Source organism: Aquila chrysaetos, chromosome 5 (genome assembly GCF_900496995.4).
Source record: "Aquila chrysaetos chrysaetos chromosome 5, bAquChr1.4, whole genome shotgun sequence".
NCBI lineage: Eukaryota > Metazoa > Chordata > Aves > Accipitriformes > Accipitridae > Aquila > Aquila chrysaetos.
Window position 1 is genome coordinate 25,233,772 of NC_044008.1, and position 17,874 is coordinate 25,251,645.

Below are 17,874 nucleotides of genomic sequence, written 5' to 3' on the forward strand. Positions count from 1 at the left end.
TTAAGAGAGTTATTTCCACCTGACATACATTGACACTACATATGGCCCGGCATGGCCTGGCATTATTTCTATACAGAGAGTGCCAGTACTATTAGCTGCAAGGATGGGGGCATGCCACCTGCCTGTTGTGTCCTTCTGTCACTTATGCTGTCCATATGTTATTGTAGGAAGGTAAAATTCACCTTATTTTTGTCTTTTGGAATATAAACCCTTACAAAATCAAGGGCACTTATAACAGCAAAATTAGTTTTAAATGCTAATTGCACAACCAATCTAATCCTCTGTATGTGCCGGAACGCTGGCTCAGTTCCATACTGTAGGGTCAGTTGAGCTACACTGTGTCTGAGCGTGGATTCCAATTCATAATACACTACTTTGTATGGGCAAAAATTATTTTAACACCATACTGGATATAAAGGCAGAGGTAACTTTTTGTAAATTCAATATAGTGGTTTTTTTTTTTCTCCATGGTAGTATAATGTCAATGATTACAGTATTGCATGTAATTTTGACATAGTAACAGGGTCCCCATGGCCCTGCACTACTGTTGTTTTGTCCAAATAGTATGTTTGTCACAGCCAGCTCACTTTAAATAGTCCACATCCTGTTAAATGTCAACACAAATGTGTTGGCAGTTCCATACTGTACCATTTTGTCAGGGTCCTCGAGTACATCTCACAACCCTGAATAAGCAATGTGACAGCATCACCTCGGTAGGCTGGTGGTTTCTGCGATGTCAGTGGTGTAGCGGTGCTTTCATACAGAGTTCTGCACGATTAGCTCACTCTATCTTTTTATTTAAATAAAAACTGTAATGAAGAATTCACCCTGCACTTAAAATAATCTTTTTAGCGTCCTTACTGTCACAAACTTGTTTTAATTTAATCCCGTCCTAAATTAACTTTGTGTCTGTTCAACGATGTAGTACTGCTTTGTCTTTTTGTAATCTGTGGGATTTTTTTTCACTTTATGCATAAATGATAAATCAGGTAGGTGAAAAATGCATATGAAGTGGTATGTCAGATCCTGTGCATGGTTTGTTTGTCTTGGAGCAAGAGACAGAAAAGACCTGTTCGATTATCTTTCATGCTTTTACAGAGTAAACCAGGGACAAATTGGCAGGGGAAGTGTTGTGGTAGGTGTAGGTTTGAGTTCCACTGCTAAGTCTCCATCAGGGTCAGACCAAATTCCCTTGCTTTACCAGATGGAGAGCTCCTCTGGTAACGTTAGAAGATTGCCAGCCCAAAACTGCCATCTGCTTTTCTTCAAAGTTTATTCCAAAGATGAGAAGCTATATGGTTCTGGTGAGAGAACAGATTCCTAAATACAAAACTAGTAGCCCTTGTTCAGTAAATCAGTGCCTTAGAAGTTACTATTTTTATCGTGTGTTCCTCCATTTCTGGTTTTGACCGCTGGTATTTTAAGCTTATTTAAATTTTCAAACCATTTTAAGTTCAAAGTTTTAAGTGGGCTGCCCCATGCCATTGACCAAGTAGAAGAGAGTAACTTAGCTCAGTGTGTAGTAGTGCTGGTGTGGAGAAGTCTACCTGAGGATGTTCTCCGCTCACAGCTGGACTTCTGATGGCCAGTCTCTTTTGTAAAACTGTTTACGGCTCTCTAGCCCTTTTTCATCTGGCTGTCAGTCTTAGCTTTGAAGGGCAAGCTGAAATCTGAAGCAAGGGACTGAACATGTAGGCTACAGAATGATTCCTTTTAGGCTAAGGGCTGTAGGCTGGGAACCAATACCACGTTACATGGACATGAGATGTCTTTTTAAGGATCTTTCAGTCAAACAATTTAGAAACACATTCTGAGTAATGAATGCATTCAAACAAAATTGCAGTTGTTGTGCAAGCAACACAACCGGGGCTGATATTAAATACAACAAATATTGCCAGTAGCTGACAAAGTGTGCTAGACTAAGATCTCCAAAAATGTTACAGTTGCTTTTCTTTCATTCACTACTTATGCCAAAAAAAATTGCATCAGAGGAGAGGAACCAACAATTTGTGTAAATGCAGCTTTACCATTATTTTTTATATTGAGAAGCAATGGATCCATTTTTCAAACAAAAGATAAATCTGATCCCTAGGTTACTATGGTATGATTACGATTAATAAAGTAATTATATGTCAAGTAAAATTTTATTTCCATTATAGAATGTGAGTGTTCAATTTAATCACAAATGCTACATTCATTTTTAATTGAGCTGTATGTATTCTACTTAATGGAAGGCTTGGGTTTTTTCCTTGCACACTCAATAAATTTTAATTGAACACGTGATTCCTGCCACTAACACATTAACATCTGGACACTATCTATCTTTTATGCATATAGATACACTGATTAAAACTCGGCAGAAAAGCAGATAATAGGAAAACAAAAAGACAACATTATGGAACACTTTCAGCCATAATTTTTTATTATATATTGAGAAGCATTTAATTATCTTATTTCATTTAATTAGCCCCACTACTTAGGTCAATTGTTTTTTATTGATACTGCATGTTAACAGCTTCACTAATTGGCACAAAATAGCATGTGACTATACTAAATGTCTTGTCTTGTCCAAAATAATTTCTTATTGTTTTTTGCTTTCCTGAGACTTTTTATTTATTTCACAGTCTCTTCAATAATATATAAAATATTTTGTCAGGGAGTGGCTTGATTTAAAATTTAGCATTTCACTTTTCATTTTTATTCCTGAGTTAAAGACAAAAAAGATACTAAAGAAGAAGTGTTTACTTTCTATCATTATGTTTTAGAATCCGAAGGTATCACTCTACCTTTTGTAGCTTTTAGAAATTCTAGTCCTTCAGAAAGAAAAGTGTACTTTTAAGCATTCTTTATCATTAAGACTTTAAGCATAATTTGTCAGCATTTACAAATTTAGTCTAGAAGAAAAACAGCAGCGTTGTGTCACTTCAGCTATTGTACTTTAGTGGTTTTGGTATCTGTTCCCTACTGCTCTGTTTTAAACCAATGATTTAACAAATCTGACAGCACTAACAGAGTATAGATGAGCTCAAATTATATAAATGTTTTAGTGCATAATACTAATTTCCAGTTAGATAGTAACAGAGCTTATTAGAACAGAGACTTTATGGAAACGTAATTAATCAAAAAGACTTTTTTTCTGAGATAATTTCTTTGAGTAATTGATTATACCTCTTCTTAATTTTAGATTCTTTTATTCCAAACCATTTTGACATTTTTCTTTAAAGATGTAACATATTTTTGACTCAGTAATTCCTCAAGATGTATTTGGTATCTCTGTACCAGGAAAAAAAGGTTACAGTTTCACCAGTTGGCACTTTTGGAGTTTATCAAATACTGATACATTTGCAAATCATTTCTATGCTTTTTGGTTTGGGATAATCTTTATAATATATGTGTTCAACTGTGTTGGCACTTCAACAGATGAAGTAACTCGTCATTATGCAATGAATGTTCTTCCCCTAATTTGAGAATAAATGTATTATTAATATGTATGACTGTGCTCCCATATATACATGATTTGTGGAATAATAAGACATTCTACTTATTTAAAATATTCATTTTAAAACTATTTAAAATATAAGTTTAACAGTCCTTGCCCTGAAGTTTAATTTAACCAGTTTTGTGGTTACACAGTGGCATTTTCTTTCCTCTTCAAGTCAGTCACAAACAAGTAGCAGGAATCAATTTGAACTACGTTTTCTTAGTGTGGGCCATTGCATTATACATATCCTGACATCCACAGGAGGGCAGCATGGTTAAAGTAAGGGAGAAGATGGGAATATGTTTATAACGCAGCTAAATGAATCTCACTTTTGATTGTTTATATTGTGTTGTGAAACCTTTTATAATTGAGAATAGTGCATATTTTCCTAGCCAATACAGATAAAGCAATTGCATGTTAATTTTAGAAGGGTCCAAGTGTAGCTTCTTAGCAGCTATAAATGTGAAGTTTTTCTCTGTATGTATACAGTCTATTTTAAAAGCAGGTTTTAAGATATTTAATGTGGGAGTTATTAAAGCCTGGTTGGAAATTTAGCTCTGCAAATTCCAATAAAATCTGTTATAGTATTTTGGTAAATCAAATATTTGGAGAGCGGAGGTAGCTATTCCAGTAGGTTTATGGGACACTGGAACTACTCTGCTCTCTAACTCTTGACTGAGTTATAGCAGGATATGAGTCCTTTTATATATGTGTGTCTAAATATATGTATACACACACATACACATGAAGTTCTGTTTGGGGAAAGGGATTGAAAAATCTCAATCTCAGATTTGAACAGTAATCAATGAGGGATACTAAAAAGAGTAATTATAATTTTTGTTCCATTTAAATTGATCACCAAAACACTCATAGAAGGCATTTTACCCTTTGTGTTATATACAAACAAATGCTATTATTAAAAAAGTATTTCTAAAACTTCAAGTGAGGAGAAACCACTCAAACCAAACCTTACATCCAGTTCATCAGTGTTACAACTTATATTTTCTCTTAGATTTTATGGAATTTTTTTTAATTATTTTTAAGTAACAGCAGTTTTACGGTTGACTATCACTTTAGTATTGCTATTCTGGGGAGACAGTTGCTTCTCAGAGCAATCCTGTGCAGCAGGAATGGGCTGACCCCAGTAGATGGCTCTGATGCTCCCTCACAGGTGGTAAATTCTGTATGCCTGAAGTCCTACTTCTACAGCTCCAAACATGAATCAGCTCCAGTTTAATAACTACTGCAGACACAGTGCATTTGAATGTTTTTATTTTCTATGTATTTGTTACAGTAAAGAACTTCTGACAAAGAGCAAATCCATGCTGTTGTTATATGTTTATATCTTTCTTGTATATCAGTTTTTTGTTTTTGTCTAACCACCACCCAAAACAATACCATTTTCAAGATACTCACATTTTTTTAGGAATTTTTTTTCCTAATTATGTTAATCCATTTTAAAAATCCTGAATTCCATGAAGGGATACTGAAGTTTCTCAAAGAGGATATATATTTCTCAGTGATGCATTTCTATTGTTTCCTAGAATAACACCTGCAGAATTCAGTTTTAGATTGTTTGCTTCTGTGTGGCATTTCCAAGGGTAAACATCCAATCATGTTAACAGTTCTAATGCAAATTATTGTACGCTGGAAGCTGTCTCTTCCAGTGCCACAAGACAATCGCTGAATAATACTAGTAGGTGGCAGTTTCAGAGCGAACCAGAAGAGCTGCTTCTAGGCACAGTTGTGATGTGGAACATCTAGTTGAGATGTGTAACTGTGCTACTAGGTGTAGATTTTGAAAGTTTAAAAGGGTTGAGAAAGCCATTGTGGAAATTCATTGAAACAAAAGTCCATTAACAAGTAGTAAATACAGAGACACCACTCCTAGATAAAGAAACTCCTAGAGCCTAGATAAAGAAACTCCTAGAGCTATACTCATAGCATGAGTATAGGAGAAAATTCTGGGGATGTATAACCGCATGCTTCCATCCAGTTGCTACTTCCCTCTGCATCCTGTTGGGAGTAAGGTACAGGCCTGAATGTGCTTTTGGGTGGCCACTTCTACGTTCTTTCATAGAGGAAGTTTCTTCAAAAGAGCCGAAGTGACATGGAGTCAGAAGTCTTTTTGTTTCTTTGGCATCTTTAAAATTCTACATGTATTCTGTGTAGGAAAGTTTCTTAAAATGGATATTTTAAGGGAACTGATTGCCTGGGTCATACTATGAAAGTTTTCTTCCCTGTTCTTACTCCTGTACTGTCATCAAAAGGCGGCCAGGAGTATAAAAGTACTTTTTTGACTCTAAGGATCACCTACAGTTGTCATTCTGCACTGGTAGGTTTTCCAAGGCAGAACGTCTCAGAATGTTAGATTAGCTTTATTGTCTTGGACCAAATGTTCATCTAACCCAGTATCATGTCTCCCACTGTGGCCAGCAGCAGATGACAGGGAAAGTTTATAAGAGTAGTCTGAGTACTCTTTCAGACTCCACCATCTGCAGAGCAAGGACTTTCCAAGCCAGATAGGGTTCTTTGTGTATACTCCCATGCAATGCAGTTGAATTTCTGTTTCACAAACCTGTCCAGGAATGCCTAAAATGCAGAATGAAATGTAACTAATTTGAGTTCATGGAAACAAGCCATAACAGTTGCGTTGCTGTGGGAGAATGGAAATTAATGTCTGGCACTGTTCCTCCATTCTTAGAGGTGCTAGAGATGCAACGCAGATAGTCTGCACTGCTGAACAGGCAGCATCACGTGTTTGTCTGCTGTTTTATGTTGGATGGAAAGAGAAGTACTCATTGGTTCCAATGTTTACATGAAGTCTGGTAGATTAAAAGGGAGTTTTCTAATGTATGAGAGCATGAAGTGTCAAAATTTTAATCCAGAAGAAAATCACATATTTCCCAATAAAAAGTTTTTATTTCTGCAACGTGGGAAGAGACTGCTATTTCAAAGATTGTATATGAATTCCAAGAAGGCAACTGCATTTTCCCCACTGTTGTTTAAATTGCACTCTAGCACTTTTCCAGTGGACTGCTGTGTAGTAGCACAACTAAAAAGAATTTTTTTCTACCAGGTGTGCCAAGCATTTTGAAATCTTTGCAGTCAACATAGTCTCTGTCCTTTATCAGCTAAGTTCAGTCATTGCATCCACAGAAGCTTTACCTCATAGCACTGACTGAAAAGAGCAAACTAATATGTATTATTCTGAATTGTGCTTTAGAATGAGTGCTTTTGTCAGACTGCAAACAACAGACATTTTCTGTGAATGTCACATTACCTACTTTTCATGATGCCTAGGTACAGAAAGCCTCCTTCATTTCATCTATTTTCAGGCAACTAACTGCAATGCCTGAATTTGGGGTCTTGGCACTGTAGGGATCTGATATAGCCAATGGAGACAGAAAGGCGCTTCCAAAGGGTAATTTGCAAAGCTCTGAAAATGAAATATGTCCTGAGTAGTTTACACTACATAGTGTAGTGTACATTTTGTAGTGTTTACACTACAAAGTATGAGGGAAACATGGTCACTGAAAGTTGCATAGTGGAGTTGCAAAGTCTGCAAATATTTAATTTGCTGCTTCCCTTTGGAACATTTCTTTTATATTTTTTTAATTCATGAACGATTTGCATGTTTTGACACATGGAGTGAAAAGGCTGAACAGCTTTACAGGCTTCTGAAATGTATTTTCCAATGTCTGGAAGACAAGGGCTGCTGTGAGGCTTTCCTGAATGTTTCTTCTGCTGCGCTAGAACCTCAGGTTCTGAACAGTTCTCGCTTTTCTTCGCTTTGGTTTCTCTCCTACAGAAGCTAATATGATAATGCTAACCTCCCTCACTGGACGTGTTGTGAGGAGTAATTACATCGAAATTTATAAAGCACTACTCAAGTGTCAAGCAATGTTCCTATTAAGAAGATAATGATAGGTAAGTTAGGACTTGTTAAACTGATTTGTTTCAAAACTTTGGTGATGCTTTAAAACATTGTTTTTAATTTAATTATTTTAGGGGTTTTTAAAAAATCCAGCTGTCAAGAATTCTAAAAAAGTTTCAAAACATCATAACATTCTGAATAAATATCTTCTGTGTGCACAAATTGAAGGAAAGTGCTAGACTAATTCATTATCATAATTTCTGTGCTTTGTTTCAAATCACAAATAGGGACACCAGGTGTAACATATTTTGTCACACCTTTGCTAGATCAGATGTACCTCTTTATACTGATTCATAAGGAGTTTAAACTACCCACTAGTGATAATGACAACAAATGTTATGAAATACTTAGAATTTACAATCTTTAGGTGGAAATCTATGCATCTTGTTCTGCTTTTATGTTTTATTACCAAAAAAATACAAAATTAGCTCTGTTGAGGTCTGTATTCTTTACAAAATTAAAGTTACATAAATTCAAAAGTAGCTTTCTAGGCAGTGAAAAGAAATACATAACCAGCCAGAGATAACCAAAGCCAAGTATCATTCCTAAAAGAGTTCACTGCTCTTACTAGGCTCCGCCACTCTTCCCAAAAGTGGGCTATTTTCAACACTTGGACTCCAGAATTGGAGTTGCTTCAGTTGGTGGCTTAGTTCATTGATTTGTTTTATACCAGTGTGACACTGAGCAGGGTGTTTTGACTGATTCCATCAGTGGCAGTGTATGACCGAGAAACAAAAGTAGATTTTTCATATTAACAGGTCCTCAGCCATTTAGGCTTTCTAGATCACAAATAATATCACTGCCTGGCTGGAAGAAGGGTCAGCAGTTTTTCGATCTAATTGCAGTGTCATGTACTTCCAGTGACATGGAGAGATGTCTAAGCTGCATGCCCAGATGCTTCTGGGTGCTCAGGATGTTTCTGAGTTGATTTAAGGTCTGGCAATGTAAAGGATTGTTTCCACAGCCAAACTGGATGCTCAAGGCAGAGGATTGCAATTGAAACTTTCTACTACATCAACATTAGCATTTAAATTCAGATTTTCACTTTTAAAACTAATCTCTTAGTTGTTCCTGCTTACTATGGTTTATTTCACATCATGTAACAGTTTGTGTTCACGGACTGTTATCCTTTTAGATGAAATTAAACCAAGAGATGAGCTCCAGGAGTGCACCCATATATGCTGCAACCACTCATAGCTATTTGGTCCATGGGTTCAGACTAGAGCTAGTCCAAAGTAACCGGCATCAAAAAGCACAGAGAATGGATGTCTGCTCCTCAGCACCAGCTGTTTTGCAGTTGTGCTGCATTACCTGTTTACATTACAATTAGATTACATTAGAATCGGAGCACTTTGTGCATTTATGTTGCATCTGAAGGATTTCGTTCTTTTGTTGCCTGGAATTCTCTCAAGGCTAAAGGATGTTCTTCTGTCTTGACAAACACTCCCACTTCACGTACCGAATAGGTTTCATGATATGACATAAATTGGATTAATAATTCTGAAGTTGCCATTGCAGTTACTTCACAGGTTCCATAAGTACTGGCATGCATATTCACAAATGTTGAAGCGCTCTGGAGTGCAGTAAGACATCACTGTTAAAGAATCTAGGGATATCTGATCTTCTAGCATACAAATAACCATTTATACTGTAAGTTGTCGGGGGGGGGGGGGGGGGGAACCCACACGTTTTCCTGTTTGTATTATGAGTATCTTGCTCATTGGAATAAATGGAACTGTTTTCTGTGGCTTTGGTGTTTGTATTACTTGACATTCTTCAACATTTCTTCATCCTTAGCAGGCATAATTACAGTAGAAGTTTAGACTGATTTTTTTCATTCCGTCTGTTGAAGGCTTATTTAGTTCTGTTTCTCAAGAGCACAGAGAGTACTAAAATGAATCCGAGAATGTTTACAGCTAGGTTTCTTATGACCCAGGTCATATTGTTGTCTTGAATCAGTTTTCTCTCTCATCCTCAACTGAAGACAAAAAAATGGCTTAATCTTACGGGGTTAAATAAAAGAAGGAATGCGGTGCAAGGAAGATTCCTTTTATGCAAGCGGGCAGGGATGACTGAAAGTGCCTGTGGGCATTTGGTCCCCATTGGCTCTCACAGCAAATGCAATGATGCCCACAGATAGCCTGTATTGTTGTCAGTTAAATGGGATCATGAGTGTCTGAAAGGTGTTTGAGAATGAACTGAAAATCATTTTCACAAGTGGATGATTACTTCTGCCACATGTTAACCGAACTCTATCAGAGTGGCCCAGATTTTTGAGACTGCATTAATTGCTCTTTCAACCTTGACTGAGGTTTCTCTTTAAGAAAGGCCTTTGCTGGACTAAACTGCTACACGTATTGATTTTTCTTTCTGTATTTTTTTCATTGTTTGTGATAAATGAAGCCTTTTACAAGTAGAGAATTTATCATTCAAGATGTAGATAGATTGCTTCATTCCTTAGAATAAAAAGGCCGGTCTAAAAATGATCTCTGTAGAAGTAGTAAGTCCTTTCTCATTTCTCCAGCAGTGAATAGCTCCGGTATTCCACACTCAATTATGTTCTTCAGCTATTCATTAGTGCTGATTTTTTCATCAAAAAGTAGAACCCTGCACCCTCGCAGCATGGACTTAGAGCAAATAAGCTGCCATCTTCTTTGCTGTGTATGCTGTCACATAATTGAAACTGAACTATAATATTTAGCAATATGGTTTTGCATTTTTATAACACAAGGAAATGCACTTTGAAAAATATTCAACCTTTATATATTTAAAATACAGTGATGCTCAGAATTTTTAAAGAAAATGGTTGTTCAGTTTGTTCTATTTCCAGAGGAGAAAATGATACTGACTAAGACAAGATGATATACAAAACATTTTTATCCAGGTGTTTCTGTGTTTTGTAGTGGAGATGTAATTTCTTGTGGTTTTATTTGTTTGCAAGGAAAATAAACTTTAAATATTAAATGTTTATTTTTCTACCATATTGTAAGGCATAATCAGGTAAATCTCTGGCTTCGTACAAATCTGATTTTTACTTTTTAATTTGGGAGTGAGTGAAGAGAAAGAAAGCAGTATTAAATAATGTTGAAGAAAAGAAAATTATAGAACTGTTTTTAAGAGCAAAAGTCTCAAGAAAGTGCATGGCTTGTATGTTTGGTTGCATTTTCATATTACTACAAAAAGGTGTTAGAAAATCTTTACATTGAGGTAGCACTAAGTGATTCAACACATTTGATCAAGGTCCTATTTTCTATGTGCTGTATAAAAGCAGGTGTATTAGTCTTAAGTTACTGGAAATTATGTATATAATATAAAAAGACTGAAGAAGGCAACCGAGCACACACATACTAACTATAAATGTGCTTTCTAATGTGCACATGTACAGATATAGATGTTAGTATACTTATTTATTATATTAATATATTTTTACAGAACAAAAGTCTGCCATCTATATCTGTTTCTATGTACATCAGAAAGCCAATCTTTCCTAAATTATTGTCAGTCTACTCATTAAACACTCTCAAATATGGTCTTAAAGAGAAGTCAAAATAAATCTATTTAGTAATAAACAATTACTGTTTCAGTGCTCAGAAAGAGGGGAACTATTTCAGTGTCTTCCTTCTCAGCGTATGGCTGAGCTGTAATAATTCAAGAATTATTTTAGATTATCCCAACTCTGGAACCCCAATTAGAGTGAGAAAAATATAGCAAATGGTGTGGTTAATTTTTAGAAATATGGACTTGCCTACTTCTAAATATCAGTTTCTTCTTTGTATTGCACAGAATATTTTACCTAAAGAAAGGTACAGTGTTTGAAGGAATGACTGTTGTGTGTTTCTTGTTGCTGCTGAGCGTGTTTAAAATAATCTGAAGAATTAATGCTATGCATCTTCTGCACATTTTTTTGGATGGAGTGAGTGGGGCTTGTAGGTGAATACAGATACACATACGGGTAGAGAAATAGCAGGCTGCAGCTCTGTGAGTTGGTGACTATGAGGGTCTGCTCTAGTTTGTGGTACTGACATTCACATGAGACCCATGAAAAATGATGCAATTCCCCATCTTGAAAATAAAACATCCTTCAACTTAGCTCTATGACTTAGTTCACTTCTGAATCTGTTAACCTATTAATTTTTTATTCCAGTTGTGAAACCCAGGCGTCATTTAATTCTGGAAACTGGCTTTTGTAGACTTTTTCTGTTCTAGACTTCAACTGCAGCTTCTGCAAATCCTAGATATTACTGTCCAAATTTAACCAGGGTCTTAGGTCCTTTGCTTCCCTTTTTTTTCAATGGAAAAATTTTGGAAAATGGAAAATTCATCCATTTTCAATGGAAAATAAATGGGAAAGAAGTTCAAAGAGGATTCTGGGAGTCTAGGATGTTTGGCTCCTTCTGGGTATAAATGCTAGACTCTTGAGTAAGAATTAATCTCCTCATCTTTCAGGAGCATGCACACTTAAGATGAGCACAGGGTATATCCCTTGTAAATGGCTGAAACTTTCTACATTAGCAAAAAACTGTCACCATTAGAGATGGCACTGGAAGAGGGTTATAACTGTGTGTTTGTAGTGATTGTAAAACCGAGTAACATAAGGTTTTGCACTTCTATACTAAATCCCAGCTTTGTGTCATGAATGCTATTTTCTTTGTTACCTAATCTTACCTAAGACCAGCGGATTTTAAAGTTAGGTAGTTAATGTTCCGCTCCTTTGTTTCCCAGGGAAGCTCTTATTTAACACTTCAGTTGGAAGTGATTTATAGGTGGAATAAAAAGTGCATGTTGCTATTTAATTTCTTTTTTGTGTGCGTTCTTATTTTGTAATTTTGAATTTACTGTAACTTGTGATAGTTCTGCCTGTACTGCAGGACCATATGTGGTATATCTTACATGAAATGTAATTTAAAAAGCAACCAACCTTTTCTCTGATAACAAATGTTCTTTTAAGATCTCTTATTTTAAAAGCACCTTTCTATACCAGGCTCAGTTAATAATGAAAACGAATGAACTAAACCTGATATTTCTAAGGTTGGGTTACTCATTTTCTGCTATGTTCCTGTTAGAATGTAAAGTCACTGCTGCTGATGATATGAGGATTACTTGCTGCTGATGATACTGGGATTACTCTCAAGCAAGAATAATCCTCTGTTAGTCTATGGCTCCTTTACAGTCATTTAAGACATGCCGAGAGGGATGGGAACGTAGGATATCTTTGTACTGTAGCATTCAAGGACTGTGTATTCTCAGTTGGTCTTCACAGTCCATGGGGCTGTTGTCCTCTGACATACATCAGAGAAACCTACAGAATATTCTGAGGGATGCGGTGGCAGAATCACCGTGAAGAACAGGGCAGGCTTAGGACTGAGAGAGCCCAAAGGCCACCTGTGGACCGTTTTACTTTTCTCCCCACTGGTCATTAATCTTCAAGGCTGAGGGAAATTCATCAGTCATTCCTCCTCCACTGTATGGCAATAGTAAAGAGATTAACAGGGCAATAGCAATGTGGTATGCTTTGTGGAAAGTAAATGTTCTGATTTAGGGGAACATGCCTGGCTCTTTTGGAACATATATGAAAAGCAAAACAGTTTGTGTTTTGTGGGGGAATATGTGCCTATTGGTCTGTGAGGTAAAGGCTTCCTTAGTTGCAAAACACTATAAACTTTCAAATAAACCCTAGTAGGCCCTTTTTTTGGTACCTTTTCTGACATAACCCTTACTCCTCTCCTTTCTTTTCATTGAATTTATAATAATCACAGAATTAAGAAGTTAAAAAGAGTGTAGCAGGATCTGGACTATTCAAAGAAAGCTACATCAGCTGGTAATTGTGTACACAAAGCCAATTGTCCTCTCTCTCATACAAATAAAAGGCAGAGTAACCAAGCGAGGCAGAGCTTCAACACAGGTGTAGCAGGAGTTGAAGAAGGGCAAGATACCAGTGTCGTAGTAATGAGGGAGCCACAATGTAATCTGACAAACCACCACAATTAATAAGCATTATGCTGAACATTCATGTTAGGCAAAAATTTGTCCTTTGTGATACCTGAAGTAGGAAAGAATGTGCTTGAGTGGATGCCCAAGACAGGTGCAAAAAAGTTTTGCCTGTATCTTACTTGCCTGTTTCACATGAGATGTTAGTTCACTGCTCTGTTTTTCAACTGAGTTAAAAATTAGCAGGCAACAAAGCCCCCAGAGTGATCAGAAAGTAGAGGGCAGCAGACCCTGTCCTCTTACCAGAAAGGCACTGTCCATCTGCCAATCATCCAACCAACCATCTCCAATCCTAGTTATTATAATTTCTCCATAATATATGTACCAGCATCCTCTGGAGAGTGCCCTGTGAAGCCAGCATTCATTGGTCTGAACAATTTGGATCTTTGTTCTGCCTTTGACCCATCTAGTTGTACTAGAAGCCCTTGACAGAAGCTGGCCAGCCAGAAGGGACATCTCATAGGTAATATTTTGCTCTCCTGTCAGGTTTTAAGCAGCAGATCCTTACCACTTGTAGGCTCTTGCTTACAGTCCCATAGCTCATCCTTTTCCTCTTGCTGTCTTTGTTAACAACAGTGCAACACGAACACAGTGACAGAAAAAACTGTCAGTATAGTGTAATAAAACTTGCTGCAACTTCTTGGGTAACGAGGGTGCTTCATCTACTACCAAACAGTATCAACAGCTGTGGTTTTGTCATCTCACTGGTTGATACTCTTGATTACATTGTCTGATTCAAAGCCTGGAAACTGCCAAGGTGACAAGGAGGTTTTTGGAATCTAAGAGTCTATAGTGAAGTGCTTCTGTTTGGGAAATGCTAGTTTACTCTGGAAAAAAATTTAATCTTGTGTGGATGCTGAAATTTTGTTATTGAGCATTTCCTGAACTGACACTGTGACTGACTTCTCACGGACTAGACAAACACTAGCAAATCTATGGAAAACAAATGGGGAAAAAAAGTGTTGGGGAGTTTAACTTTTCTAACATTCAGTATTTCTGTGTAGTTAAAAGTATCCTACTTTAAGCTATTTTTTCTATTTTCAAACACAATTGGTGAAATGTAAGTGATAAGCAGGTTAGTCTTCTCAAACATGAGATCTTTTGTTTCTGCTTTTTGTCTTTTTTTGAGTGAAAAGGAGTATCTCTTTGCATATTTATGGTCTGAGTAAATAGAAGAAAAAATCACTTCTTAGATGTGACAACACTGAAGAAGCAGCTCAGTAGGTAGAGCAAATGAATACACTCATCTGTATTGGGACCTCCTAATACCATGCTTCTCATTAATGGAAAAACATTCCCTTTGTTATTTCCTTTGCAGATATTTGTATGCTCTAGGACAGAAGGTTTGGAAGCGCTGGAAAAAACGCTACTTTGTTCTTGTTCAGGTTAGTAGTCTACCATGAAATTTCATTAAAAAGTAGTCTTGGACTATCAATTTTCTTACGTATAGTTTCCGGAGCCATTAGTAAATCAGTATCTTCAGGCAACATATGCAGCACTACTGCAAGCTTCTTACAGCACAGAGACATCCAGGGTATTTTTTTTTTTTTTAATTTACATGTATAGTAAACAGAAATGTCACTGAGTTTTACATATACATGAATGAGTCCCTACACTGAGCAATGTTTCAACTGAAACCTAGAAATTTCTGAATGAAATTATTGTGACCTTGAAACATTCCACTGACAGCTTTCTAGCAGCGCTCAATTTAAAACAGTTACATTTCACAAAGTGGATCGTACTTACTGTTTCATTTATTCTATCTCAACAAAGATTTCCTGCCTTTAAAGTTAAGCAACAATAGTTGCTATTAAGAACTTTTTTGTAAATATTTTTGAACACTATTTTTTGTTCTTCCTTGCAGTATTAATTGGGTAAAATTATGTAGTTGTTACAGAAAATGTAGTGTAGCAATTGTTCTTGGCCTTAAAACTGTACTGGGCTGATATTTAATGACTTTTTGTCCAAACCCAGAACTGTAAGTATTTTCACGTGCTAGTGAATGGTGACATTAACATGAGATTACTAGAATAGGAATAGGAAAGTAGATTTTGAATGGTCAAAACTGAGAAATGAATGATTTTTGTGAGTCTTTGGAAAAATTATTATTTTCTGTTTGTGCTTGTCTTCAGATTGCAGTTACAAATTTGATGTTCTTCCGAATCAGTGCGGAGAATGCTATTTTTCTATGTCCTTTGTTTTGTTGACAGAAAACTGTTAAAGTGTGAGTCTCCATAAATGTCATACAAAGGATGAAGCCTGTTAACAAGGCTTTTTTAAGAACGAAGGCTTCTAAAACTACTTTACAGAAAGCCTGATTCCTTTTCCTTCCACTCACCTGGTCTCCTCCTACTCCTAAATGATGGAAATTGTAAGGATGTAAAAAAAAAATCCTGAACAAGGTCTTTAATAAAGTAAAGTTAAAAGCTGAGAGTGTTTGCATATTATTCTTGCTAAGCTTGATGTCAATACAGTGTTCTCCCTGGCTTCAATGGGAATTGGCTTGCATATTGATAATCAGTGAGTAATGGTTATAAGGTTGAACAGGATCTTCTGGAGAGTCTACTGAATTCATTTGGATTCTGATTTTGCCAAGGTCCTCTGTGAAGAGATGAGGACTTTTTGTGACTTTATTAAGATTTGTAAAGGTTGGGAAGATCTTTATATAGGATAGCTGTTAAGGCATGGATGTGAAGGGAAAATAATTTAAAGTTACAGGGAAAAAAAAAAGAAAGGCTAGATGCTCCCTTGTCCTTCATGCTTTTCTTTAACACTTCTCCTACTTTATATCCCCCTCCTTTAACAAAAAGAAAGACCTTGTCTTCCTTGAAGTCACAGGTGTCATCTGAGTTCTAAAGTGCACACCTAAGAGACACGTAGTCTTTCTGTGCATGTGATATGGAGCCATCTGGGAGACCAGTTTATTCCAGCCAAGTTAATTTTAACTATTTTCTGCTTTCTGTGCTGAAATTGAAAGACTGGAGGAGAATGTTACAGGAATTTTCCAACTGTGATGGGATTTAGACATCTATTTCATTTTAAAGCAGCTATCAATTCAATAAGGCTATATAAATAATACCATGTTAAATCAATATTTACTGTCCAGACAGCTCTGTTTCATTTATATAGTCCAGCCATGATACATACACTGACAGTAAGCTGAGGTCAATACGTGTGAAATAAGCATTCAGTAATGAATACCAGCCTGTTGTATTGATATATTATTGACGTATTGACAGGTCTTCCTCTATAGATTAGCTTTTAGCTTATGTTAGTATAAGGCCATCAAATTCAGTTCTAAGACAAAGGCTATCAGTATCATTTACACATGCTTTGGAAATATAACTCAGGTGTGAAATTAGATGAATAATGTTGATTTTTCAGGAGCGTGATGTGATTAATGTGCACCTTCGTTATTGCTACACATATTAGAAGTTGTTAGTGGTTTCTGAAAGAACAGCTCAATGTTATAGGAAGGTTACAGGGTCTGGAAATTTTAACCTCTTCATTATATTTGCTTTTCTTCCTTTTACAATCCAGTCACTTCTCTAAAAGCTTATTCATTTCAAACTGGGAAAAGACAGGGACATAACGTGTTAGGTAAAAAGCCTCAGCTGGACATGCTGTGGTTTACTTCATTTACTGTCTGATAATATCCTCCTCTAGTAATCTGAATGCAGGTTCACTTCTGTCACTTTAATTTCATCTGTTGTAATGTTTGAAAAGTCAGTCATTTGTTTCAGGGATAATTTTTTTCTAAACACACCAACCACAGGCTAATTCTTGCTGTTGAACTGACGCAGGCTGCCTGCGATGCCCTGTAGCAGGGACCACAGAGTCAGCCTCCAGGTTTGCAGTAATAGTTCCTCCCAGCATGTTAAACAGGGTCTTTCTGCCCCATGGGGACATCCCCTAGTGACGCTGCTCATAAGTCATGTCCGCATTTCTGTGCCTATCTGTCTGTCATGCATGCACAGGTTGTTGGTTTTCCACTTTGTTACAAAGTAGGTAGAACAGCTGGTAGTCAGGTGTTTTGACCTCTGGAAAATTATGAAATTCAGGTAAATGCACTTGTAGGAGGAGGATTGCATTTTCTTCTGTCAAGAGTTACTATTTGAGAAGGGCTTGATTCTATTTTTGTCTGAGAATGTGTTGTACGTAGTCCTGAGTTTTGAGCACCCATTATTGCATGAAGTATTGATGCTAATTTGCTGAATTCTAAGGAAAAACTACCTACAGCTCCATTAACTACTAACAATGCACTTAAAACCAGTCATAGATCTATATTAAAAAGTGTAATTTCAGATTGTGCTGGTGGTTCTCTCTATAATAGCTGATAGCAGCCACCAATAACCGCAAGGAAAAGGGTTTAAGAGATTGAGAGTGTAAACAGACGAGGCAAGTTCTGTATTTCTTTATTTTGTTGAGAACTTTTTTCCCTAACAAAGTTTTCTGGAGTATTTCTATT

At 36.5% G+C, this 17,874-nt stretch overlaps 1 protein-coding gene across 22 annotated transcripts in view; it reads left to right on the top strand.

The window, feature by feature from the left end:
* The window catches only part of CADPS2 (calcium dependent secretion activator 2), a 322,654-nt gene that overhangs the window by 185,503 nt on the left and 119,277 nt on the right, over positions 1–17,874 (top strand). For all 22 annotated transcript variants that reach the window (XM_030014988.2, XM_030014991.2, XM_030014990.2 and 19 more), the window contains exon 9: positions 14,725–14,791. In XM_030014988.2, the coding sequence (XP_029870848.1) occupies positions 14,725–14,791 (67 nt within the window). The remainder of the gene's footprint in view (positions 1–14,724; positions 14,792–17,874) is intronic.